Source organism: Protopterus annectens, chromosome 4.part0, assembly GCF_019279795.1.
Source record: "Protopterus annectens isolate FY-2018-M chromosome 4.part0, PAN1.0, whole genome shotgun sequence".
In the NCBI taxonomy this organism is placed as follows: Eukaryota; Metazoa; Chordata; order Ceratodontiformes; family Protopteridae; genus Protopterus; species Protopterus annectens.
Window position 1 is genome coordinate 1,990,814,666 of NC_056733.1, and position 25,979 is coordinate 1,990,840,644.

Sequence of the window (25,979 nt, forward strand, 5' to 3'; positions counted from 1 at the left end):
CTACCCAGACAATCTGCTTTGAGCCTACAGGGTTTAAACCAATGAATATAAAAGACCACAGTTCACACTAATATTACTGCACTTCTTTCACATCACATAGCCAGGAACTTGCACGTGAACTTAACTTGAGTTCACCTAAACAACTTCACTCATGCAGGTTAACTCAAATCTCATTTGCCATCTTTCACATCACATAGCCAGGAACTTGCACGTGAACTTAACTTGAGTTCACCTAAACAACTTCACTCATGCAGGTTACCTCAAATCTCATTTGCCACTTTACAAGAAAGACGTGATTGACCTTGCTCTCTAGCTTTAGATAAGTAATCATTACCTTTGTTTTTTCTGACATTTCCAAATATTTCTGATACTTTAATCTTTCCCTTACCTGATTAGAAAAAAAGAGTAAATCTTCTATGTACATAGCTGGTATTTTTTCTTCATCTTTTGTACAGTATTGTACTACTTTACTGTTAGTAAGTCTTTTTCCTTTCTACACTTTAGTGTAGTCCCTTTTATTCCCACCATTGGAAGTTTTTTTCTGTCTACTTTCTTTCTTTAAAAAAAAAAATATATATATATATATATATATATATATATATATATATACATACTTAAATCTGTTTATTTGCAGTTGATAGAATTATATCAGAAAAAGCCCCTCTGGATTTAAAAAAAATGGATTTAAGTGTGGGAACAAGCTTCTGATGTCCAATACCCACACTGTCTGTTTACTGCCTTGGGCCATTACATTTGCGGAAGATTGTTTTGTCTCTCATGGCTTTAACCCCAGGGCCTTATTTGAGAGTAAGAACAAATTTGTATTGAAAGTTTTGTTCCCTTCTGCTTTCGGAGAGGCAATATCTGGGGCGCAATCCCCCCAAAAAAAAGATTTGAAGGTGTCCTCTCCAAGTCTATCCACATCATCTACCCAGGTCTTGGAGCAATCTAAGAAGAGATCCAAGCCAGATCCGACCTCACCCTTGGATCTGAAAAAAAAACAAAAAATTGATGGGCCTGACTTCCTGTGATTCGACGAAAAAGTTAATAGATCTGACTACCTGCAACCCTACCACCTTAAGTCTTATTTGTCTACCCAGGACAAGATGGTCGCCATCAGTGGATCTGATGCCTTCGAGGGGGCTCTCACCTTTTTTGGAGCATCACCGACCCAGGTCCTCCTCTATTGTTTCCATTCATTCTTCCAGAAGTTTGCCGGAGGAAGATGTGGAAAGAATGATGCAGAAGACCCTCTTGGCACAGAGTCGGATAGGTGTCTTACAGCTCCTCCTCCTTCGGGTCAGGAGGTCCATTCTTTGACCACACCTCCAGTTACAAGTTCCTCCTCTGGTTCCTTCATCTGTTTCAGAGTCATTGGATCCAAATCTTCAGGGTTTGTCTGGCTGTGATCTGAGGATAGCAATATCTTCAGATCTAAAGCTTAGTCTGAGTTCTCTGGTTCAAGTCGGATCTGCGGCTTCCCTGTATGATCTGAGGTGTTGGAGTTGACTCCAAAGTTGTTGGAGCCTTCTCTCTGCCTTGGAGCCTCTGCACTGGATAGCTCGGCTCCTCCAACCCGGGGAGATTGCTTTTGGAGCAGGGGAAGGCAGCGGTCCAAAAGCTTGTCTTTTCGGAGCTGAAGTCTTCTTTCTCCAGAGTGCTCTGCCTTTGAGGTTGTGAAGAGGCCCGCAGAACAGACAGATCCAAACGCTTTGGATCTTCAGCCTTCTACCTTGATGTCTCTGTGCTCAGAGTCTCGTCACTCTTTACCACAGGGACAGCCAGTCTGATACCCCTAGGCTTCCCAGCAGGATATTTCAGTTTCTTCTGATACCTCTCCAGAGCATCCCACTGAGGAGGTCCATAGGAAGAAGTGTAAGAGGAAGCACTTGGACTCCCCAGAAGAGTTGGTCAGGTTTTAATGAAGGTGAAGAGTCCCCATGATCACCTACTGAAGAAGTCTGATTTGGAGACATCCTTGAGGTCCTAAAGCGATAGGCAGTTGTAGGCCCAGCAATCCCTTCATCTGAGTAGTCTGTATTCCTGGAGTCTTTCGGTACTGGCCCATCTACCTTCTGGATTAGACTGCCTGCCAACTAAGTTATTGAGTTGGTTTCTGGGTGAGCGTGGAAGAAACCTGATGCAGATGAACCTATACCAAGAAAAATGGGCAAGATTATGACACCACCTTTTGGGCTAAAGGGGTGCCTGTTGAAGCCGTGGTCAGGGTGGCGGCCACCAAAAAGGAACTTGCTAAAGAGAGTTCCACTGTTCATCCCCCTAACAGGGAGTCTGGGGCGATGGACGGTTTTGGGAAGTGTGTCTACACCTCAGCGACCTTTCCTTAAGGTCATTGAATTATTTGGCACACTTTATTAGGTTGCAGAGGGATTTGATTAAGAAACTGTCAAATACCCTCTCAGGATCCATGTCTCCAGAGGTCCAATCATCCGTGACATCTCAGTTCATTACCCTGCAGTCTATTTTCATCCACGTGGATGATTTCAAATGTAGCCGAAGGAACCTTAAGGCAACTGGCATTTCCATCAGGAGATGCACCAGGATGCACTTATGTGATTTTTCGGAGCCCTTTACGTCTTCGTTCGTCAGAGCTCCTTTTGACGGCACGTCTTTGTTTGGCCCCAAAGTGGAAAACACATTATCCAGGTGTGAGAAGGATGGAAAGATTCTGCTTGCCATGGCCGTACATTTTTCAACCCCTCAAAGATCATTTTTTAGGAATCAGCAAGGTGGTCGAAAGATGTGGTTCAGGAAATGCCAGGGTCCTTTCCAGGAGACATGTTGGGGGAACCTTCACCCAGGGGCAGAGGGAAGATCTCCACTGGTCGACAACCCTGCAGCAGAGGTGGCCTGCAAAACCAGGGGTTCAGAGATTTTCTTTGGACCTTATCAGCACTTGTGAAAGGAGATCAGATTGCCCACCTCTGGAGACAATCTGAGGTCGTTTATCCCTACACCAGAGAGCCTGGCTTGACATAGCAAAAGATACTTGGGTGCAGAGAATTATTTCCAGAGGTTATAATAATGCCCTTTTCTCCTCCACCTTCAATCTCAAGAAAAATCCCCGATGGTTCTACCCAGTCAGAAGGAAGAAGCAGTAATTCAAATATAAACGTCGCTAGAAAAAGACTCATCCAGGCTGTCCCACTAGACCAGATAGAATCTGGAACTTACTTCAGGATCTTTTTAGTGCAAAAGAAAACAGGGGACAAGACCAGTTTTGGATCTCAGCAACTTGAACAAGTCAGTTCGATCTACCAAGTTTCGGATGGTCATGGTTCAGTCCATTCTCCCTTTTTCTGGGCAAGGACAACTGGATGTGCTCGATAGACCTTCAGGATGCGTACTATCACATAAAGATGATTGGATGATCCAGACAGTATTTACGCTTCCGGCTGGGAGCCAGTCATTACCAATTCAGAGTTCTGCCCTTTGGTCTCACAGTAGCCCTCAGGGTGTTCACTAAATGTATGGCACTAGTAGTAGCTCACTTGAGACTGCAAGGATTCCGGTGTTTCCATATGTAGATATAAGGGCAAGATATCAGGTTCTCTAGACGTGTACTCGTATGAGGATAACCTTAAACTACAACAAATCTCAACTGTAACCAACTCAAAATTTGGAATTTGTAGGAACACTGTTAAACACAAAGTCAGTGATAGCTTCACTGCCTGTCTCGTGGGTTCAGACTGTAAGAGCACAGGTTAGAAAAATAGTCTGCAGTGCCAAGATTTCAGCCCACTTAGTCCTTCAAACTCTAGGTTCGGTGTCAGAAGCAATAACACTAGTACGTTTAGCCAGATTTTACATGAGGATTCAACAGTGGGCGCTAGCAAAACAATGGTCAAAACTTTGCTAACTTGCATATGAATCACTCAGGTGTGCAAGACAGATCTCAAGTGGTGGATTCAGTCAGTTCATTTTTGACAAGGCCGTCCATTCATTCCCCCTCAGCCCAAGGTGATAGTGACCACAGACACTTCCCAGTTGGGGTTGGGGGGCATTTTCTGGGGAAAACAGTCCGAGGCACTTCGTCCCCCAAACAGGCCAACTTACATATCAATGTCCTAGAGATGAGAGCAGTGCTTTTAACATTATGGGCCTTCAAAGACTGTCTCTCTTCGGGACGATTGCATTTCAAACGGACAATATGTCAGTACTTTGGTACATTAACAAACAGGGAGGGAACAGACCATGTCCCTTGTGTTGAGAAATGCTCCGAGTGTGGCAGTGGGCGCTCTCATCCAACAGCTTTCTTGTAGCAATGCACATTTTGGGAAAGTCCAGTGTGATAGCAGACAAACTGAGCGGATGCATTCTTTTGCCTCACAAGTGGTCTCTCAACAAGAACATGATGTAAATGATTTTTTGTTGATGGAGACAGCTTTGCTGCGATCATTTTGCTTCGCTCCTAAACAACAAATGTAGCAGCTACTTTGCCCTAACCCTCCACAGGGGGAATCACCGAAGGATGCTCTTCTTCACGATTATCCCCCCAGTCTACTTTATTGCTTACCCACCAATCCCATTAATTCCAAAATTTCTTCAGAAAGCTGTCAGGTTGAAGAGCAGAGCCATCCTCATTGCACCATAGTGGCCTCGACAGATTTAGTTTCCCTTCCTTTGGCTTTACTTCACCAACCTTGGATCCTGGATCCTTGGAACCTGGATCTGGTCTCCAGAGGCAGAGCATCATTTGGTTCAGCTGTGCTCGGGAATATCATTCCTTATAGAGTCCACCTAGGATTTTAGGTAGCTGGGGACTCTGTCCCGTCAGTGATAGATAGAATGAAAATTGACATCATCGGATAAAGATGTTATGTACTTATAATATTCCATCTGTGTTGCCCCTTTTCATTCCTCTTCAACGTCCCACTCACCAACCCCCATCCTTTTTTATTTACAAACGTCTCGATGAATAAGTTTTTAAAGGAACATCACTGCCCATTATATTGAGCTCCAGACATAGTTTCTTTCTGTATTAAGTACATATAATTTTATTCCTCCTTATTTATGCATGATAAATATTTCCTTTCTGGTAAAAATCAGCAAACAGTGTCAGAGGTAACTTAGAGTTGGTACATTATTGGTGAGGGAGAAGCTCGAGAGTTTTTTTGTTTGCCACGAGCTTTAGCAATGGCCAAGTCTGATCCGAGGATTGGATCCTGATCCATCGGTTGAGGAAGAATGAAAATGGACAACACAGATAGGATGTTATGGTAAGTACATAACTTCTTTTTTATAAGCTGTGCAGTATAGAAATAATTGCTTGTGATACTGGACACATGTTGATTGAAAGTTGTCACTGTCTACATAAGTTCCTAAATCCTGAACAACTGGGTCAGCTCTTAAGGGCATATTGTCAGTGTGTAGTTCCTCAGGGTATATAGCTTCACAAAGGATACGGTAGTGCATTATTTCGCATTTACTTTCAGTCCATGATTTTGTCACCAGTCATTTGAGACGAGCCTTTCTTGTAGGATGGCTAATGATACTGCTTGAGGCTTTGTTTTTGAGGAATGCCTGCTATTTCAAAAGTCTGGGGTTTAGTGCTTTAGGAAGTAGCAATTAAATGCAGGCAGTGTCTTTAAAGAGAGAGACTGTGGGCCGTGGATGGCATTGCAAGTATGCATGCAGCCTTATACTGAATTTAAGTGAGGTGTGGAAAAGTATATTTTACAGTTGAGGGTGGCCGTTGGAAGGATGGAAGGAGGGATACATGTAATAGCTGCAGGTGGACGAATAAGCACTGGATGTTAAGTACAGAGTAATTAAAGGTAAATGGGGAGGATCTTACTGGCAGTGAGAAAAATAGATAACTGCAGGTTTTTAAGATCTATGGATGGGAAATGCAAAATTTACCACAGGACTGGGCCTGTACTACTAATGGACAGAGGTAGCTCCTAAATGCTTTATCCTATGCATGGGATCCCTCAAATGATCTATAGTGTAATTCCAGTTGTTTTCATTAGGGGTAGTATATACTTCCCACCCATGGAATGGGTAAAGCCAGTTTATAACCAAATGTGATAGGTTATTTTGAGCACAAAATGTGAACTTGGCTAAACTTCAAATGGCCTGCAAGGCCAGCTAGTCTATTACTTACCTTTGAACCTATAGAATGAGTAAATGAGCATAGTTCTACCCAGGGGAAAAGAAGAAAAGGTAAGATTGTGCTAAAAATGGTTTGTTTATTTTAAATGTTGTATGCTTTGGTTTTGTTATGGGAATAAAAGAGTATATGTTAGATCATTGATAGGATATAGTTGTGAAGTAAAAACACCATCTGCAAAAATGAGAAACCTTGAATTTCACTTGGTTGTACTGTTTGAACTAAGGCAGATGATGTGATTTTGCACCAGATTGACCTGGATAGTAACTTACCTATGCTAATTGAATTCAACTTTTGCTTATATTTCATGATATAAGTTCAGTTAGAGTAAAACCAAGGAGGCTGTTCCAGTGGATTACACCCAGTCCTTGACATGGCTCAGCAATATTCCTATGTGGGGTCACTTTAGAATGAAGTTAAATAGAAGGTATGAGAAAGTACCAAAAGAAACTTGGAGAGAGGTAAAAGAGAAAATGTTGAAAGATATGCAAAGGTGGAAACTGCTTTTGATAGACTTAGGCAATAAACTACAAGCATTAAAATATTTATTGTCCCTCAGATAATTTATATAGGGCAGGCCTTTATATGAGAGATATGAAGGCATTCAGTCATTCTGTCTAGCTTGTAGTTTTAAAGTGAGACTTCATCTTCTTGGAATCAATTGCTAGTACTTCTTTTGTCTTGTACCACTTCAGAAGCATAATTTTGAATGAATAAGCAGAGTCCTCTACATGAAAACTTTTATGTACTTCATTTTAATACATTTTACTTAACTTTCTGTTGGATAGAGTGCAGACAGCTTCGGTGACCTACTTGGTCAAAAGTCATTCCTTCTTTATCTTCTCTACAGTTAAATGTTATATTTTGCTGACCTGTATCAAGTATTGTTTTGCACTCTTCCCTACCAGCAGAAAGCTGTTTTGGTTTTGTTTAATTTATTTGTTTAGAGTGTTAAACAAAACTTGTTTCAGATTTTCCATTTTCAAGCATGGTGAAAAAATCTCTCTAGTAATGTTAAATTACAAAATTGTACTTGTCCATAAACGTTTTAAATGTTTGTTTGGGGCCTGTTTTACCAGCTTGTCTGCACCAATCTGACAACTGTAAACTTGTCTTAACAGTATGTCAGCATTGTGCTCCAGAATTATTTTCACACATTTATTTAGGGTGGCACAGTGGTGCAGTGGGTAATGTTGTTGAAACACAGCAAGAGGTTCTTCGGTTTGATTCTCTGCTGCGGTGCCTTATTGCAGAGGCTGCATGTCCTTCCTATATTCCAGTGTTTGCCTGGATTTTCTCTGGTTTCCGTCCACAATCCACTGACATGCAGTAGATGGATTGGACACTCTAAATTGTCCAAGTGTGTGTGTGTGTGTGTGTGAGTGTGCGCAGCATGTGTGCACGCATGCGAGTATGTGCATCAGAGTGTGCACGCAGGAGGTTGCCTGTGTGTGTGTGTGTGTGTGTGTGTGTGTGGTACAGAACAACCAGAGCAGGGCTAGCCACAGGACAGTGTGAACATTGGCTGTAAATGATTCACTGTTGATGACACATCCCAACTGCATGAGAAACAAGGGGGTTATGGATGGATGGATTTAGGCAAGTAAAATGAAGTCAGAAACCTTAACGTTCTCGTTTAACACTGTGCACAGCTCATACAGTGGCACCCTTTGGGCATTACATAATTTCTAAATGTAAAACAGAAGTGAAAAGTTTACTTACCTTTATTAACCTTAGTCTACTTTACAGACTTCACCTTTAGTGAAAATAAATGGTAAAGTTTCTGAAGATGTCTAATCCATACAGTGTGACCCAGGCTTATCTGAGCTCCTTTGGTGTGTTCTTCACTGTTCACATAGTAGACTTCCTCAAGAAGCCCTCATCTCGCACCTCTGGACTCAATGCCTTGACTTTCATAATTTCTTCGTCTTAGAGCCTCTCAGAGGTAACTGTTATCTCTTATCAGCCCATATAGTCTACTACTTAGAGTCCCGAGTACCTCCATCTGCACACTTCCTGTCTCTGATCTCTTGAAAGTGAACCTATAAGACCTTTTTTTCATTAGCTCATATTATCTGATGTGATGTCAGTCTTATCCTAATTCTCATAGTTGGGGTCTGATCCGATCCATCAGATCAGTCTCGGCCTGTTTGCTATCTGGAGGACTTTAACCAAGCTCCTGGGCTCATACCCTTCCCATGATCCACCTGAATAATGCCTCAGATCTCGTTTGCCGCATTGCGTGGAGGACATGATCAGCTGTGGGCTAAGTCTTTAATCTCAATTTTTTTTCTATTTTACCCATAAAAGCAGACCTTTTTTTTTTGTATAAAAATTACAACCAACAGCAAAACCAGCAGAATAGTCCAAAAAAAACGACAGTAAGATTCTGTTCCACAGTAAAATTTATTACACTGACTTTACTTAGCGCCTCGGCCACAACAGCCTTCCAAGAGTACAAAATTACAAAAAACACATTCCCCTATTTATACATCATCAACAATTATTTAATTAATTAATCGGTTAAACAAATACTTTAAAATTTAAAGCAAACTTCTCCAATTTACTTCTCTATTCAGACCTCTTGGTGTTAATGTGTCAAACTTTAATATAAAGACAGTTTCTTTATATAATAAAACATTTTAATTAATCTTAAACACTTCTTCCAAAATTGTAGCTTGTAATAAGTTGGCATCATTATCATGTTTTTACACAAAATGAGATGCTATAGGGCTTTCCAGTCTCCGTTTCGTAATATCTCTTATGTGTTCCTGCAGCCTAACCCTGAATTTCCTCTTAGTTTCCCCAGTATAATAGAGGTTGCAGGAACACCTCAGACAATATATTACACCTGCAGTATCACATGTAAAATCATTATGTGGCCTAAATATTTTCCCATTAATCCTAGGAAAACTCAATATTATATAAAAACATATGTTACAATTATTACAGGGTGTAGTACCCAAAAATACTGGGGAAGTAGAAGGGGCTAACTGACGGTTAAACAAAATAAGCTTTAATTTATCCCCCAAATTCTGTCCTCTCTTATAAGCTACATAGGGTAAATCAGAAGTAATCCTATGCAGCAATTCATCTCTGTGTAAGAATTTCCAATAATGCTTTATTAATTCCCAAACTCTTGTACTTAGAATGTTGTAAGTAGTCACAAAAAAAATGTTCTCTCTCTCTCAACAGGAGAATTATTATTACTAGCACTAATGTGTCTTTTTCTGCTATTAATATTACACTTATTGAGGTTATACTGTATTAATTTATCATTAGACCCTTGAATTAGATTCTCACTATGTCCTCTGTGTAAGAACATAAACAAAGTTTGACATATTTGCTTTTGTAAATCTAACTTGTTATTACAAAGCCTGGACAATCTAATCATCTCTCCATAAGGTAAAGATTGGAGAGTATGGGCTAGATGGCAACTAGTACCAAATAAGTATTGGTTGCCATCCTCAAATTTACGATGAACTGTAGTTTCAATAGAGCCATCTTTCATTCCAGATAAATGAACATCCAAGAAGTTCACCTTTGTGCCGCATTGTAAACCATCAAATTTAATATTATAAACATTATCATTTAATTCCAAAAGAAATGCTGATACTGCATCTAGTCCTCCATCACAAATAAAAATTAAATAATCAATGTATCTAAAATAAAAGAAAACATGTTGTTGTACAAATTCATTTTTGTATACATAATCCAACTCAAACTTGGCCATAAAAAGATTTGTATACATAGGTGCAAATGGTGCCCCCATGGCTGTACCTCTTAACTGATGATAAATAACTTCATCAAAACTAAAATAATTATGAAGCAAACAGAAGTGAGTTAATTCAATAATATAATGAGGCCTCGGACTGTCATACAGAAAATATTGTAAGGCTCTTATTCCATCATTATGTCTAATGTTAGTATATAGACTACATACATCAATAGTTATCCAAAACATATCCTGATTCCAATGAATAGCTGCAATTTTATCAAGAAAATCAAATTAGACTTTGATATAAGAATCCAACATTTCTACATGAGGTAATAAGTAATTATGTATTAAAATCCCAATATTGTGTACAAAATAATTTACAGCAGACACAATAGGACTCCCGGGGGATTGAATTTATCTTTATGTAGCTTCGGAAGACTATGAAAAGTAGCTAAATTGCAATTATCTAAGTTAAATTTAGTATCCAAATCCTTCTTAGAAAATAACCCGTGTGCGCTCCCTTTTCAGTCAATGCAGAAAAGTCTTGTATAGCATTTAAATATGTAGCAGCATCATATATTTCATAAGTTAAATTATCATTTAAATGTTGCATGCACATATAGTACTGTGTATAATGAAGCACCACAGTTTTGTTGCCTTTATCAGAAGACTTAATAATTAGATCATTCCTAGCTACAAGATTCCTAAGGGCAAACCATTCATTCTTGGTCATATTATATTGATGGGAAGTATGACTATATTCCTCAACAAGTTCCCTTATAGAAAAATGTGCAACAGTACTGTTCACATAAGGGGGTATAAATTTACTTTGAAAATGAATACCACTAGTATCTAACAAAGCATAAGCATTTGGAGAAGTGTTGGCATCAAAATCACCAGATGTACAAGAAAAGAAACGGTCACATTCAGTTTCAGTTTCCAAACTAATAAGTTCAGAATTGATGTCGCTTGACTAATTATCCACTAGCACATCAAAAAAACATTTAAGATGTAGTTTCCTAATCAATTTAAAGACATCTTGTTTAATTAAATATAACCTAGGTGCTACAGTTGGTACAAACTTTAAATCAATACGAAGAACAGCAAACTGTTCAGTTAATGCACATCCAGATAAATTTACAACATTTGAGGTATTTGAGACAATACTTGAAGTAGTGCACCCTAAAAAAGAGAAATCAGTTCCATCTAACTCGTTGTAAGGCTATTTAAATTGTCCTTCACTTGCTGCAGAACTGAAACCAGTTCCCTTCTTCTTGTTTCCCGTTTTGGCGCCTTCTCCATTATGGCGAAAACGCTGATGATGAGATGCAGGTTCTTGTGCTGCAGGCAACGGAGGAAAATCACGAACATCATTCTCCAGAGTGTGTAGTATAACCTACCCCATCTGAGGAGGCAAAAGATACAGATAACTGTTTATTACCTGCAGTTTTAACATACTGTCCAGAACGAACATTTTGTTTATTTCTCCATAAGAAAGCACGTCCGTTACTATAGTCACGTAAATCACGTTTGATTTTGTGTAGTTTAAGGTGGACCTGCTCATTTTCAAACGTATTCAATTTTTCTTTTACATTTTTAAAGACATCATTAACTTTTAAATTACCCACTTGATTCAAAAGTTGTGTATGCATAACATTTCAGCTTTTTTTGTATAACTTTGCCTTGTAATTGTTTTTGATCTCTTTAGTATAGTTTTCTTTAACATATTCCTGTTTCTTGAGGTCCGTTTAATTTATAGGGCCACTAGCCCGTTTAAGTTAGAGGGCCGTTCTCCTTCTCTTCACATTTCCTTTTTTTCCCCTTTTAAATTTACAGGATTTCCTTTATTTTCTTGCTGTGTGTTTAGAGTGTGTTATTGCCCGTTTCTAATTACAGGGTTTGTTTTTCTCAGTTGCTGTTATAGTTTAAAAAAAAAAAAAAAAGTTTTCGTATTTTATAGTGTGTTTCTACTGCTGTTTGTTATTTGTAGAGCAGCGTTTCTCTAGCTTTCCCTTTGCTGTATTTTTTGTTATATAGCCTAGTAGACTAATTTTGATTAGCAACTATGTCTCAAAAAGAACACAGGCCTCTTGGCTTCAAAAAGTGTTCAAAAGAAAATGCCAATGAGTGACTCTCATTCCCTTTGTGTCTATTGTCTTGGACCACTGCATATCTGAGAAGATTGCTCCATATGCCATGGATTTAACCAAAGGGCATTACTAGAGCACAAAAACAAATTGATTTCAAAAGGGCTTCTTCCTTCACCTTTTGCAGAAGCCTTGTCTTCAGCAGGTAAACCTGACAAGTCTTCAAAAAGGCCTCCTTTTGATAAATCTTCTGAGCCATCAAAGAAAGTATCTAAATTGTTGACTCTGAAAGCAATTTCTGCTCCAACTACTTTAATCAGATCTGAGTCAGATCAGACAAGACTTTCTAAATCTTCATTAACTACATCATTAGAATCTGTGACCTCCTAACCATCTTCTACCATTTTAGCCAGATGTAGGTTTCCTAGTCTCTCTTCTCTTTCTACCAGATCCCTTTCAGATGATGATGTGGACAGGGTGGTGCAGAGACTATTGAACACACTTGCTTTGGCCAAACTCATCCTGGATCCGAGTCCAAGAGAGTCGGAGTAACCCCCCAGGGCGCCAGTTCCATCTCCGATCCAATCTTCTGCTTTGGAGAAAGAAGTTTCTGAGATCCAGTTTGTTTCTGCCTCGGCCCGAGACCTCTTCTTATGTCTTCGGATCCGACATCAGCTCGGAGTGTCTCCACTTCTTCGGATCTGGAGACCTGTAGGATCCGACACTCTCCGCTACAATCCTCGGAGCAGATTCGGATCCCCCACATCTGACTCTGCCTCTTGGGGCATCGGCACGGATGAGTTCCGATCCTACTTCTGCCTCGGAGCTGCTGTCCTCTGCTCCAGAGGCTCCTTTGGATCTGACCACTCATTTGTTGATTCGGGGGGGGGGGGCTCTTCGGAGCTGTGTCAGACTGCGTTTGAGGCTATGGAGATAGTTAGGACTTCTTCCCAGTCAGCCGATCAAGCTACTTAAGAGCTTCTTTCCCCTACACAGGTGTCTCATTCTCATCATCTCCTTCCACATGACTGCAGAGATCCCAGGCCTCAGGAAAACCCCAGAGGGTTCCCCCCTCTTCCGAAACTTCCCCAAAATATCCTTCTGAAGTCCCTCAGAAGAAAACTTGCAAGAGGAAGCATCTAGACTGTTCTGAGGACTCTGTCACTTTAGATACTGACTTGGATGACGCAGAAGGATCCCCACAATTACTCACTGAGGAGGTCTCCTTTGGAGAAGTCATGGAAATTCTGAAACAAAGATATGATTGGCAGCCCTCCTCTCCTTCTACCAAAAAGTCAGTCTACCCGAAGGCCCTTGGATCTCACCTTTCAACCTCTTGGGTGACTCCACTTTCGGATGATCTCATATACCTGCTCTCTCGGAAGGCATGGGAGACTCCAGATTCCATAGAGCCCACTCTTTGGAGGCCAAATAAGTATATTACTGCGCAGAAGGACAATACCTTTTGGACAAAGGGTGTAGCAGTGGATGCCATTGTTGTGGTGGCGGCCACTAAGAAAGAACTCTCTGAGACTAGTTCTTCTAGCCACCCTCCTAAAAACGATTCTAGGATGATGGATAGATATGGAAAGCATTTGCTCTCTTCAGCGACTTTTTCTCTTCAATTGCTGAATTACCTTAGTCACTTTACCAGATTGCAGCGAGATCTGATCAAGGAGCTGTCAGACTCTCTTCAAGGAGCAGTTGCTGATGCTGTTAGGGAAAAAGTCAATGAACAGCTAGCCGCCCTCAATGTAGATGCAAACTAATCCATGAGGCTTATATCATATGCTGCTGATGGAGTGAGTAGAGCTGCGAGTTCAGGCATCTCCATCAGGAGGCAAGCCTGGATGCACTTTTGTGACTTTGCGGAACCTTTCAGATCTTCATTTGTTAGTACCCCATTCGATGGCTCATTAATGTTTGGGCTTAAAGTAAGAGACTCTCACAAGTTATGAAAAGGAGGGTAAGACTTTGTCTGCCATTGGAGTATGTTTTTCCACCCCTACCAGACCCTTTCCTAAAGGTCAGAGAGGAAGTGGGAAAATGTGGTTCAGGAGACCCCAAAGATCTTTCTAACATGCACCCCAAAGATCTTTCTAACATGCACAAAGTGAAAGCTCTCCCAAAGGCAGAGGGGGGAACAACAACAGAAGAAGCCGCCCACGTGGCAGAGGAGATCCCCAAAACCAGGGCTCCAGAGATACCTTCTTTGGTAGGCTCTTTCAGCGTTCCTAAAGGAGTACTCGATTGTCCACCTCTGGAGACAGTCAGGGGCACTTGTCCTTGCACCTAACAACTTGGCAAAACATAAGCACAGACAAATGGGTGCCTGATATAATTTCCAGAGGATATACAATCCCCTTTTGTTTCCCGACCCCTGTCAGAAAATCAGATATTGCACCCAGTCAGCAACATTAGAGATCCAAAAGTTGCTAAGCGAAAAAGTCATCCAAGAAGTCCCCGCAGAACAGAGAGGATCCGGAACTTACTCAAGATTCTTTTTAGTTCTGTAAAGAAGACGAAGTTCCAGATGGTAACACTGTAGTCAATACTTCAGTTACTAGAAAAAGACAGCTGGATGTGCTCTATAGACCTACAAGATGCATACTCCCTTATACTAATGGAAAGGTGGTCAAGGAGGTATTTATGCTTTTGGCTGGGAGCCAGTCATTATCAGTTCAGGGTTCTGCCTTTTGGTCTTACCACAGCCCCAGGGTGTTCACCAAATGTGTTGCAGTGATAGCGGCTCACCTGAGGTGCAGAGGATTCCAGGTGTTTCCCTATTTAGGCAACTGTCTCATCACCACCCCAACCAGACATCTGCTACAAGCCAGTAACTACACTATTCAAACTTACTCCTCCCTAGGCTTCACTGTAAACTTAGAAAATTCTGTTCTAGAACCATCTCAAAACTTCAACTTCATTGGAGCAGAATTTGACACCAGTTCTTTGATGGCAAAACTTCCCCAAGAAACAGTACGAGATCTTCGCTGTTATGTTCGGAGACTAATGAGAAAATCTCGCCCAACAGTGAAACAAGTTCTGCAAGTGTTAGGGAAGCTGGCAGCTTCAATAATTCTTGTTCCCCTTGCACGCTTTCACATGAGAATATTACTATGGCTACTATCAGCTCAGTGGTCTTTTCTGGAACTTCCCATGTCTCACAGGATCTTGATTACAAACACATGCCAAGGGGACCTCCAGTGGTGGAGTCATTCTCCTCTAGTCTTTCAGAGATGACCATTCATCCCATCGAAACCAGTAACAACTGTAACCATGGACACCTCCCAGATTGGTGGGGGTGGCATTATCTGGTAAAGACTGTCCAAGGTATCTGGCAACATCACTGGGCTCATCTGCATATAAATATCCTAGAGATGTGCTTCTGGAGTTGCAAGCATTTCGGGACTTTCTCCGTATAGGGATGGTAGCGATCCAGGCAGACAAACATGTCCGTACTGTGGTACATAAACAAGCAAGGAGGAACCAGATCTTAACCCATATGCTGAGAAGCATTAAGAGTTTGGTAATGTGCGATAACCTCCAACCGTTTTCTAGTTGTGACCCACAAACTGGGGAAATCCAACATTATTGCAGACAGATTGAGCAGAGCCATCCTTTGGCCACAAGAGTGATCCCTCAATCAGAAAGTAACGGAGACTATTTTCCAAAAATGGGGCCAGCCTTGCTGCGATCTCTTTGCTTCCCCAACCAATGCCAAATGCAGCAATTACTTTGCCCTGATCCCCCCAGAGGAGGAGTCATCGTGGGATGCAGTTGTCCATGATTGGCCTCCAGGACTACTGTATGCCTTTCCTCCTATTCTCCTGATCCCCAAACTATTACAGAAGGCAAATTCATTGGAGACCACTATAATCCTCATTGCCCCTCATTGGCCTTGACAAATTTAGTTCCCCTTTCTGCAGCCTCATCTTCTGGAAGAACCATAGATTCTGGATCCGACTCCGGACCTGCTGACACACCCATCAAGAATGGCTCATCCCAAAATTCAGATCCTCAAATTGACAGCTTGGCTGCTCCAATTCCCTTAGTTGCCAGGTTTCCCCTTTTGTCTTCTCCAGTGAGGAAAATTCTACTGTCCTCTCACAAATCCTCCACGGGAAGACTTTATACCACCAAGTGGAATCAAATAGACCCCCTTTCTGCGCCAGTCAATTCCAGTTTGAATTTTCTCTCAGATCTATTCCACAAAGTTACAGCTGCTTCCACTATCAGTTTGCTTAACTGCAATTTCTAATTTTCATATAGGCTTAAATGACTGCCCTATTATGGCACTCAGGCTTTGCAAAGCATTTTTGAAGGGCATACTGTTAAGACCCCCTTACAAGAACCCTACTCCACCTTGGGACCTTAACCTTGTTCTTAGTAATCTGGTCTCCACACCTTTTGAACCTTCAACAACTTTAAATGTCATATTCGTAACATGGAAAACCTTACTCCTAATATCCATTACATCTGCAAGGAGGGTCTCAGAGTTGCACGCTCTATCTATTAAACCCTCATACCTCATTTTCCACAAAGATAGTGTCCTTACAAACAAAACCATACCTTTCTCCCTAAAGTCATATCAGAATCAAATTTGAGTCAGTCTATCCAGCTGCCAGTTTTCTTCCCTAACTTTCAAAACAAAGGGGAATACACCTTGCATTTGCTTGATGTACACCGACAATTGAGATTTTATTTACAGAGAACCTCTGATTTCAGGAAATCTAACCAACTATTTATATCATATTTAGATACCTGAAAAGGTCTTCCAGTTTCAAAGGTAACCTTGTTTAACTGGCTATCCCAATGCATTTCCTTCGTATACAGATCTAAAAACAAGCCAATACCTTTTCCAATAAGAGCTCATACTACTGGGTCAATAGCTACGTCTGCAGCATTCCAAGCAAGAATGCCATTAAATTCTATCTGTACTGCAGCCACATGGACTAGTCCGCATACCCTTATCACTCATTACAAAGTAGATTTGGCCTCCAGGATTGGAGCGGCCATTGGATCTATTGTTCTGAAGAATATTCTTCCATGAGCCACCCAAGCTTGGGACGTGGTCCCCAGCTGTGAGAATTAGGACGAGATTGACAACATCACATAAAGAAGTTATATACTCACAGTAATGTTCCATGTGTGTTGTCCATCTCGTCCCTTATTGTCACATCCCTCCCTCCCTCCAACCCCCTTCCTTTATCTGGTAGAACGAGAAGATACTCTTTGGAGAACCTTATAAACAAAAGCCTTTTTGCTTATTATGTCTGCATTTCTTGTATTCTTAACCTTGGGCATTACGTATGACTATGTTATTTGAAAGGGGGCAAACAAGATCTGAAGTATTGTCCAGGTGCATCATGGGAAGGGTATGAGCCCACGAGCTTGGTTAAAGTTCTGCAGCTGGCAAACAGACCGAGACTGATCCAGTGGAAGAGATCAGACCCACCTGTGAGAATAAGGAACAAGATGGGCAACACACATGGAATGTTATGGTGAGTACATAACTTTGTTTTTAGTGTGCTTCTGTTTGCACTGTGTTCATCTACCAGCAGTAACTGGAATTCCTTCTCATCCTCTCCTGATTACTTTTTCTCAAGAATGAGTAGTAAACCAGTAAACCCATTTTGCCCCTCCTGGTGGCTCTATTTGGATTCCTTTCATTTTGCTTGCAAGCAGCACATTTAGTTGTGTCATCAGCTTTTTTGCAAGTTTGGGTATAGCCCTAATCCAGCCACTTTGCCACAGTATAGTATGCTTAGTGATTTCTGTCCTGCTACTTGTTAGATGATAATTTGTAGTTTTTGGTCGCATTATTGTTATACTTTTGCATTAGTCTGCAGTAGTTTGGCTTAGGCTTTTAGGGCTCCTTTAGCTTTCACCAAAAACGTTTGGTGGTAGTGTTGCTTTTTACCATTTCTTGAGCTTCCCTCTTGGTGACCAGTCTGTAGGATTGGAGATGGACACATGTATGGGTATCTGACTGTTAAAAAAAAAATTAGCCTGTGGATTGGCATTCACCTCTGGCTTTGTTATTCAGGTTATAAATCTCCTGCGGTATTACTCATATTATTTTAACATCTGTTATAGTGTACACTGACACAGCTGCATTTTCTTACCTGTTTTAGGTGAACTGATTTGAAAAAGTGATACTGTGTGTACTGTGTCTTCTTATAAAAGTCTTATTTAATTTTCATAGAGGGAAGAGTCCAAAAAGATAAGAGAGGATCAAGGGGGCGTGGTAGGCGAGGGTCAGATGAAGATTCACCAAAGAAAAAGAAAAACAAGGCAAGGTAAGCAATGAGAGTCTTGAAATGTGCCATCTTTGTTTAAAATGCCGTGTTGTAACAGAAGTACTGGATAAAAATGTTAGGTTTTTGCAGTAACTGTGATAAGTATACTCTTCTTCTACTTCTTCTTTCGGCTGCTCCCATTAGGGTCACCACAGCGGATCATCTGTTTTCATTTCTTCCTGTCCTCTGCATCTTACTCTGTCACACCAACCACTTGCATGTCCTCTCTCACCACATCCATAAACCTCATCTTAGGCCTTCCTCTTTTCCTGTTACATCTTCATCCTTAGCATCTTTTTCCCAATATACTCTGCGTCCCTCCTCAGCACATGTCCAAACCAACGTAATCTTGTCTCTCTGGCTTTGTCTCCAAGCCTTCCAACCTGGGCTGACCCTCTAATATACTTATTCCTAATCCTGTCCACCCTAGTCACACCCAGTGCAAATGTTAACATCTTTAACTCTGCCACGTCCAGCTTTGACTCCTGCCTTTTTGTCAATGCCACTGTCTCCAACCCATATAACATAGCTGGTCTCACTACCCTCTTGAAGACCTTCCCTTTCACTCTTACTGGTGCTAGTCTGTCACAAATCACTCCTGACACTCTTCTCCACCCACTCCATCCTGCCTGTACTCTCTTCTTCACCTCTCTTCCACATTCACTATTACTCTGAACTGTTGATCCCAAGTATTTAAACTCTGTGATAGGTATACTCTAAAACTGATAAAATATTATTTTCTATATTACTGTAACTGTAGGTAAAAACTTAAGTTAGTGCATAGTATCATCATGATAGATTCAGAAAGCAGCGGTTCTTCCCATTCCCTTGCTTCCTAAGCTTGGTTTAACAGGAGTTTCCTTTCTGATCTTGGTGTCAAAGCAGTCTTTGCAGCGAGAACATCACCAGTAGGACCCCTTTGTCTGGTGCTATGAACTTGGTAACTTTAGTTTTCCAAAAACTAAGGACCAGCTAGTGAGTCAACTCCAGTATCACTTTTACAAAAGGCTGTCCATTCATCTTCTGTCCATTTCTTTCATTTTGGCTCATAGAGAATAGAAACCAGTCTTCGTAGAAGCTCCCGTTATCTAGCTATTTTGATAGAAGCTGTAAGTTTTACATCTGGTCTTGTATTTTTCATTCTTCCTCGCTAATGGGTTCAGATCCGATCCTTGGATCCAACCCAACTGCATACACTAGACTTTGAATTCAGCTCTCAAGCTCCTCCTTATACCCGTAATGCTCTGATGTTCTTTGTGTTTCACTGTTGCAGTCATCACATTTGGGATGTTCTTCATCTCACATTGCTGCAGTCCTTACTTATGGGTAGTCCGCTGTCCTCGGTCAGCCCGAATACCAAAGTATTAGGCTGACGTCGGTCATGGGCACTTAGATCTGACATCAGAGCGTCAGGGTATAAAAGCGCATGACCGACGTCATATCCTCAGTCTTTTTTGCCGCATGGTCCGATGCAGAAGCAGCGTTGCAAGTGCCGTTCGGCGTTCTGAAATTTTTCGAATTCGGAGTTTCAGACCGATACCAAGTTGGGCTAAGTACCCCGTTGAGGAATATTTTTTTTTTCTTGCCTCAGTTATTTACCGGATGTCAGAAAAAGTGAATAATTGTATTTCTTGTGGGAAACAGATACCGCATAGGGATTACCATTCACTTTGTATTCCTTGTTTGGGACCGGAGCACGACGTAGTCGGGTGTCGGTTTTGTGCTAGGTTCAATAAGCGCACTATAAAACGGAGGTTAGATTGCGCTAGGTTAGTCTTTGGCAAGCGGTTTAATTATAATATGCCGTCGGATCCTCCGACGCCCGCTTCCACGAAGAAGCGCAAAGACAAATCTGTGAGGCCCAGGCAGGATGATTCGTCCGTTTCAGACGCCGGTCCATTAGAAGCTACAGGGGAACAGGTGGACCCGGCTGAAGTTTCTGTAGAGACTCAGGGGGAAACTTTGATTTTGCAAGAGGTGGCCTCACAGGAGTCAGGTCAGGCTGAAGGGGCCTCTCAGGTTACTATTCTCCCTACTGTGCCTAGGGTGGTTAGGTCTTCTGCTACTATTTCTAAGGCTCCTTCTAAGGGCAGGTCTGTTTTGCCTTCCTCTGGTGTCAGTCCTGGTTCCTCAGGGTCAGTGCCTAAAAAGCACATGCTTAAAATGGCAGAGGATTTGATTACTTTAATTAGAGGTTCTATGCCCCCTCCTGATAACAGGCCCAGGGTAGAGCCAGAGTTGGAAAGTTTGGAGCAGGCCTCAGATGATTCAGAGTCTTCTGTGGAAGACATTCAAGATTTTCCTCCTTATTCGGATTCTGATGCAGAGGATTCCACTCCTTCTGCTTCTCCTCCTGAGGATTTTTCATTTTCAGAAACTTTACATTCCATGAGGGAGCATTTTAAGTGGGAAGGACAGGATTTCTCTGATTCACGGAAAAGGCTTAGGGAATTTTTGTTTTTACCACAGCATAGACCCTTAGCTATACCTCCAGTTTTGGATGTTGTTCAAGATGTTTTCTCGAGGCTTCCCTTAATCCAGATTCTGTGCCTCCTGCGCCAGTCAAACCGGACAGGTATTACAGGGTGCCTGAGGCTCATAAATATCTGTATAAAAGTCCTAGGGCAGACCCAGAAACTATTAGTCAGGGGCCTAAGGGTGTTAGAGCTTCTGTTGTAAAAAATCCGGTTCCTCTAGATAAGGAAGCTAGAGCTTTGGATAGATGGGGTAAGAAGGTGTATACCTCTTCTACGTTAGCAATGAGGGCTTTAAATTGCCAGTTTCATATGTTGAAATATCAGAATTTCCTCCTTTCTCAGCTAAAATCTAAAGTGGATGCTTTGGCAGAGGGTATAGAGTGTAAAGAATTGCAGGATTTGGTACATGTCTCTGAACAGGTGGGCAAGCATTCTTTACAGTGTGGCTTTGATGCTTTACAGGCTTCTTCTAGGGTGGCTGCCACTGGTTCAGTTATTCGAAGGCACGCCTGGCTTAAGGATCAGAATTTGTCTGAGCATGTTAAAACTAGAATTCTGGATGCCCCTTTACAGTCTGATGTTTTGTTTGGTCCTCCTGTGGAGTCTGTATTAAAGAAAATGGAGGACAAGGCTAAGTCTATGCAGACTGTTAAAGATTTTTTGCAGGTGCAACCTCCAAAGTTTAGTAGAAATTGGCCTACTAAAGGATGGACGTACCCTTCTTCTGATTCTCAGTCTAGGGGCAGATCTAGACGTGGTAGGGGCAGAGCTCAGAGTTCCTTCAGACCTAGAACATGGAGTTCGCCTGCACAGTCTGCAGGTGAGGGCAGGGGCCAGTTCTTTCGTAAACAGGCCCAATGACCTGCATTTTCAGCTGCCAGATTCCTCTTGCCTGGCAGCTCCTTTGGGAGGAAAGTTAGCACTTTTCAAGCAAAACTGGCTTTTGGTCACCCAGGACAAATGGGTATTGGACATTATAAACCGAGGCTACAAGTTTTATTTCCATACATTGCCTCCTTTCAAAGGCATGCCAGATGTTCCTCCTCGGCAAAGGTTAGAGGCTCACAAACAGATTTCTTTACTTCTTCAAATGGGAGCTATACAGCCAGTTCCTCTGTCAGAAGTGGGCTTAGGATTTTATTCTCGCCTGTTTCTAGTTCCAAAGAAAGGAAACACGTGGAGACCGATTTTGGATTTATCTATCCTCAACACTTATCTGGACATTCCAAAGTTCAAGATGCTGACGTTGCAACAGCTTTTACCTCTGTTGGGAAAAGATCACTGGATGGTAACTCTGGATCTAAAAGAGGCTTATCTTCATGTTCCTATCAGGCCCAGTTGCAGGAGGTACCTGCGTTTTCGAGCTGGAAATTTACATTATCAGTTCTCTGCATTGCCCTTTGGCTTATCTACTGCGCCCAGAGTGTTCACAAAGGTTCTGGCTCCAGTGATAGCCTTTTTCAGGTTAAGAGGAATACAGATTTATCCTTATTTGGACGATTGCCTGATTAGTGCTCAAGACAAAGACGAACTTCTTCATCATCTACAGTATGTGATGGTAGTGTTAAGATGCCTGGGGTATTCTGTGAACGAAACAAAGTCCAGTCTAGTACCGTCTCAGGACATGTGCTTTCTGGGTGTGAGACTGAATACAGCTTCCCAGATGGCTTTTTTGACCCCGGACAAACAAAGAAGCCTTTCTCTTTATTTCCATCAAATGTCTCTACAGTCCAGGCTGACTGCAAGGACAGTCCTTCAAGCCTTGGGGTTCATGGCATCTTGTATTCTGATGCTTCCCAATGCCAAACTGCATATGAGGAAGCTTCAATGGTATCTCAAAAATGTATGGACACAACACTGCCAAGATCTAAACACTGTCATTCAGATAATACCTTGCATTCAGAAGGAATTTTTGTGGTGGGCTCAGGAATGTCACCTAAACAAGGGACTCTCTGTGACCCGACCAGAGGCGAGTCAGATTCTAACGACAGATGCCTCGGACAAGGCTTGGGGAGCACACCTCAATGGAAAATGGGTGCAAGACACGTGGCCTGTCAGACTTCAACATTTGCATATCAACTTGAAGGAGATGTTAGCAGTCCAGTTTGCATTACTGGCTTTCAAGGATTTACTTCACCCAGGGCAGGTGTTGATTCAAACAGACAACACAACTGTCATGTGGTACATCAACAAGCAAGGGGGAACCCATTCATACCCTCTTTGCAGGCAAGCGATGATTTTGTGGGAGACTGCTCTCAGTTTACACCTCAATCTTCAGGCAAAGTTTCTGCCAGGAGCACAGAACTCCTTAGCAGATGTGTTGAGCAGACAAATAGTGGATCCTCAAGAGTGGAAATTGGATCCTCATGTATTCCAGCAGTTGACAGTGTTATGGGGGACTCCAGACATAGATCTGTTCGCTTCTCCACTAAATTACCAGTTGCCAAAGTTTTGCACAAAAAAGTTTCATCACACAGCTTGGAAGGTGGATGCTCTATCATTCAGTTGGAGCAATCTTCATGTCTATGCCTTTCCACCTCTGCCTCTCCTCTCCAAGGTACTCTTGAAGGCCAGACAAGACAAGCCATCCATGATTCTGATAGCGCTGGATTGGCCTCGACAGCACTGGTACCCACTTCTGAGGAGTTTAGTAAGGGAGCCTCCATGGCCTCTACCTTTAATTCCGCATCTTTCGTCTCAGGAGGGCAGTCACTTCCTCAATGTCAGGATTCAGTCTCTGCATCTAACAGCTTGGCATATTCTGTTTTAGACCCTGGAGGGTCTCAGCTGCCACAACAAGTTTTGAATGTTATTTTGGAGGCCAGAAGGCCTAGTACAAGGAAAGTTTACGCTGATAAATGGAGGAGATTTTTTATTTGGAGCAAAGAGAAGGACTTTGATGTTTCCAAGCCTAATTTAAGTGCTTCTCTTCAATATCTTACCGAGTTACTGGACAGAGGTTTGTCTTTCTCCTCTATAAAGATTCATGCTGCAGCCATTTCTGCTCACTATGACTGTGACCCTCCTTTATTCTCTCATCCTTTGTTTAAACAATTTCTTAGAGGGGCAAAGAACATAAGACCCCCACGTAGAGCTCCTACTCCTGCATGGGATCTCAATTTTGTGTTGGAAAAACTTACTCTACAACCTTTTGAGCCTGCAGCTACGGCCGAGTTAAAGTATTTGTCTTGGAAAACTGCTTTTTTGTTGGCCATTACTTCTGCAAGAAGGGTTTCTGAATTACAGGCCCTTATGGCAGTAGAGCCTTTCCTGATTTTTCATAAGGATAGGGTATCTTTGCGTACTAATCCTTCCTTTATGCCTAAAGTGGTTTCTAGTGTGGCCTTAAACCAAACTATTCATTTGCCTACTTTTTATGCAAACCCCCAAAATAAAGGGGAGAAGATTTTGCATACTTTGGATATTCACAGGCAGTTGCGTTATTATTTGAGCAGAACCAAGGAGTTCAGACAGTCTCAGCAGTTGTTTGTTTCTTTTGCTTTGGGTTCTCAGGGTAAACCTGTTTCAAAACAAACTATTTCTAAGTGGATTGGGTTTTGTATTTCTTTCTGTTATTCCCATCATGGTAAGGAGGTTCCGGCTGGAATCAGACCTCATTCCACTCAAGCTACTGCCACTTCTACTGCCTTTCTAAGGGGGGTAGCTACAAAGGATATTTTGGAAGCAGCTACTTGGAGTTCAGTACATACTTTTTCTAAGCATTACCACCTTCCTCTTTATTCTAAGTCTAGGGCTGGATTTGCCACTGCAATTTTACAGGGCATTTTAGCAGCCCCTAATGCTTTATGATTTTGCCATCCTCCCTTTCCCGTTGCTTTGGGATTCTACCCATAAGTAAGGACTGCAGCAATGTGAGATGAAGAACATAGTACAGTTTTGTACCTACCATAAATGTAGATGTTCGAAGATCCACATTGCTGCAGTCCAATTTAGCCTCCCTCCTTCCCCTCTGTAGTTTGACATGGTTTTATGCTTTGGGTGATGGTTGTTGTTGGGCATGTTTTTGGGAGGTATTCTGTTTTTGGCTGTGGCCTTTCTTGTTTGGCCTTCTGACATCTGGGGCAAGAAAAGACTGAGGATATGACTTCGGTCATGCGCTTTTATACCCTGACGCTCTGATATCAGATCTAAGCGCCCATGACCGACGTCAGCCTAATACTTTGGTATTCGGGCCGACCGAGGACAGCGGACTACCCATAAGTAAGGACTGCAGCAATGTGGATCTTCGAACATCTACATTTATGGTAGGTACAAAACTGTACTTTATCTGCCTGCAAGTAGCCCTCAGCAGGCCTGAATACCAGAGTCTTAGGATTCCTTCGTCAGATGCTCTCTCTTCTTCCATGACGTCAGGTCCTCAAAGGTATAAAACATGCAGCCAACGGCATTACATCAGTCTTTCTTGCCGTGCAGTGCCCGAAACAGAAGCAGTTCGCAAGTGCCAGTTGGCTGACTCCTAAAATTTTCGTTTTCGAGTTTCAGACCCGAAGTTTTCAAAAAAGATAAGTACCCCGTTGGGATCCTTTTTCTTGCTCCAACCGATGTCAGTAAAAGTTAACAATTGTCTTGCCTGTGGAAAGCAAATACCTCAAAGATTTTCATTCGTACTGCATCCTCTGTTTAGGCCCAGACGACAACGTCCCTCGCTGTCAGTTTTATGCCTTGTTCAACCCCCGAGCTATTCTTAGTCAGGCTATCTTTGCAGAAAATTATTTTCATACTCTGTCTCAGTACTCTGAAATGGCTTTGTTAAGCCATCCAACTACTAATCTTCCGAAAAAAACATCAGGATAAAGACAGAGACAGACCGCATAGGTCCAATACTGCCGACGACGCTTCCATTAAGCTAGTCGCCAGTCCACCGGTACTCGGGTGCTTTCGCAGCCCCTGATATCCGCTACTTCAGGTTCGCAGGCCTCTACTTGAGACCCATTCGGAGTCCTGTATGCCGCAAGATGCTTCTTCGACTATGGAACCTGCGGATGTCTGTACCTTGGATGGGTCCGGAGCCGCTGTGCAGGCACTGGCTTCTGAAGGTGTATTCAGGCCTACAGACTTGCATTTTAAACTGACGCCATCGTCTTCATCCAGGCCTAAAACTCGCACCATGCCTAAAAAACCAACATCCAAACCGCAGGCTCTGGCCTATATGCCTAAAAAACAAATGCTTAGAATGGCTGAAGACCTTATTACCTTAATTAGGGGAAGCCAGCCTTCCCCCTCTGAGACCTAGAACTGATT

General features: G+C 42.1%; 1 protein-coding gene across 1 annotated transcript in view; it reads left to right on the forward strand.

Moving 5' to 3' along the window:
* ING5 (inhibitor of growth family member 5) overlaps positions 1-25,979 on the forward strand; it is a 1,231,358-nt gene that overhangs the window by 721,500 nt on the left and 483,879 nt on the right. Inside the window, exon 5 of the mRNA XM_044069608.1 lies at positions 18,147-18,240. Within this exon, the coding sequence (XP_043925543.1) occupies positions 18,147-18,240 (94 nt within the window). The remainder of the gene's footprint in view (positions 1-18,146; positions 18,241-25,979) is intronic.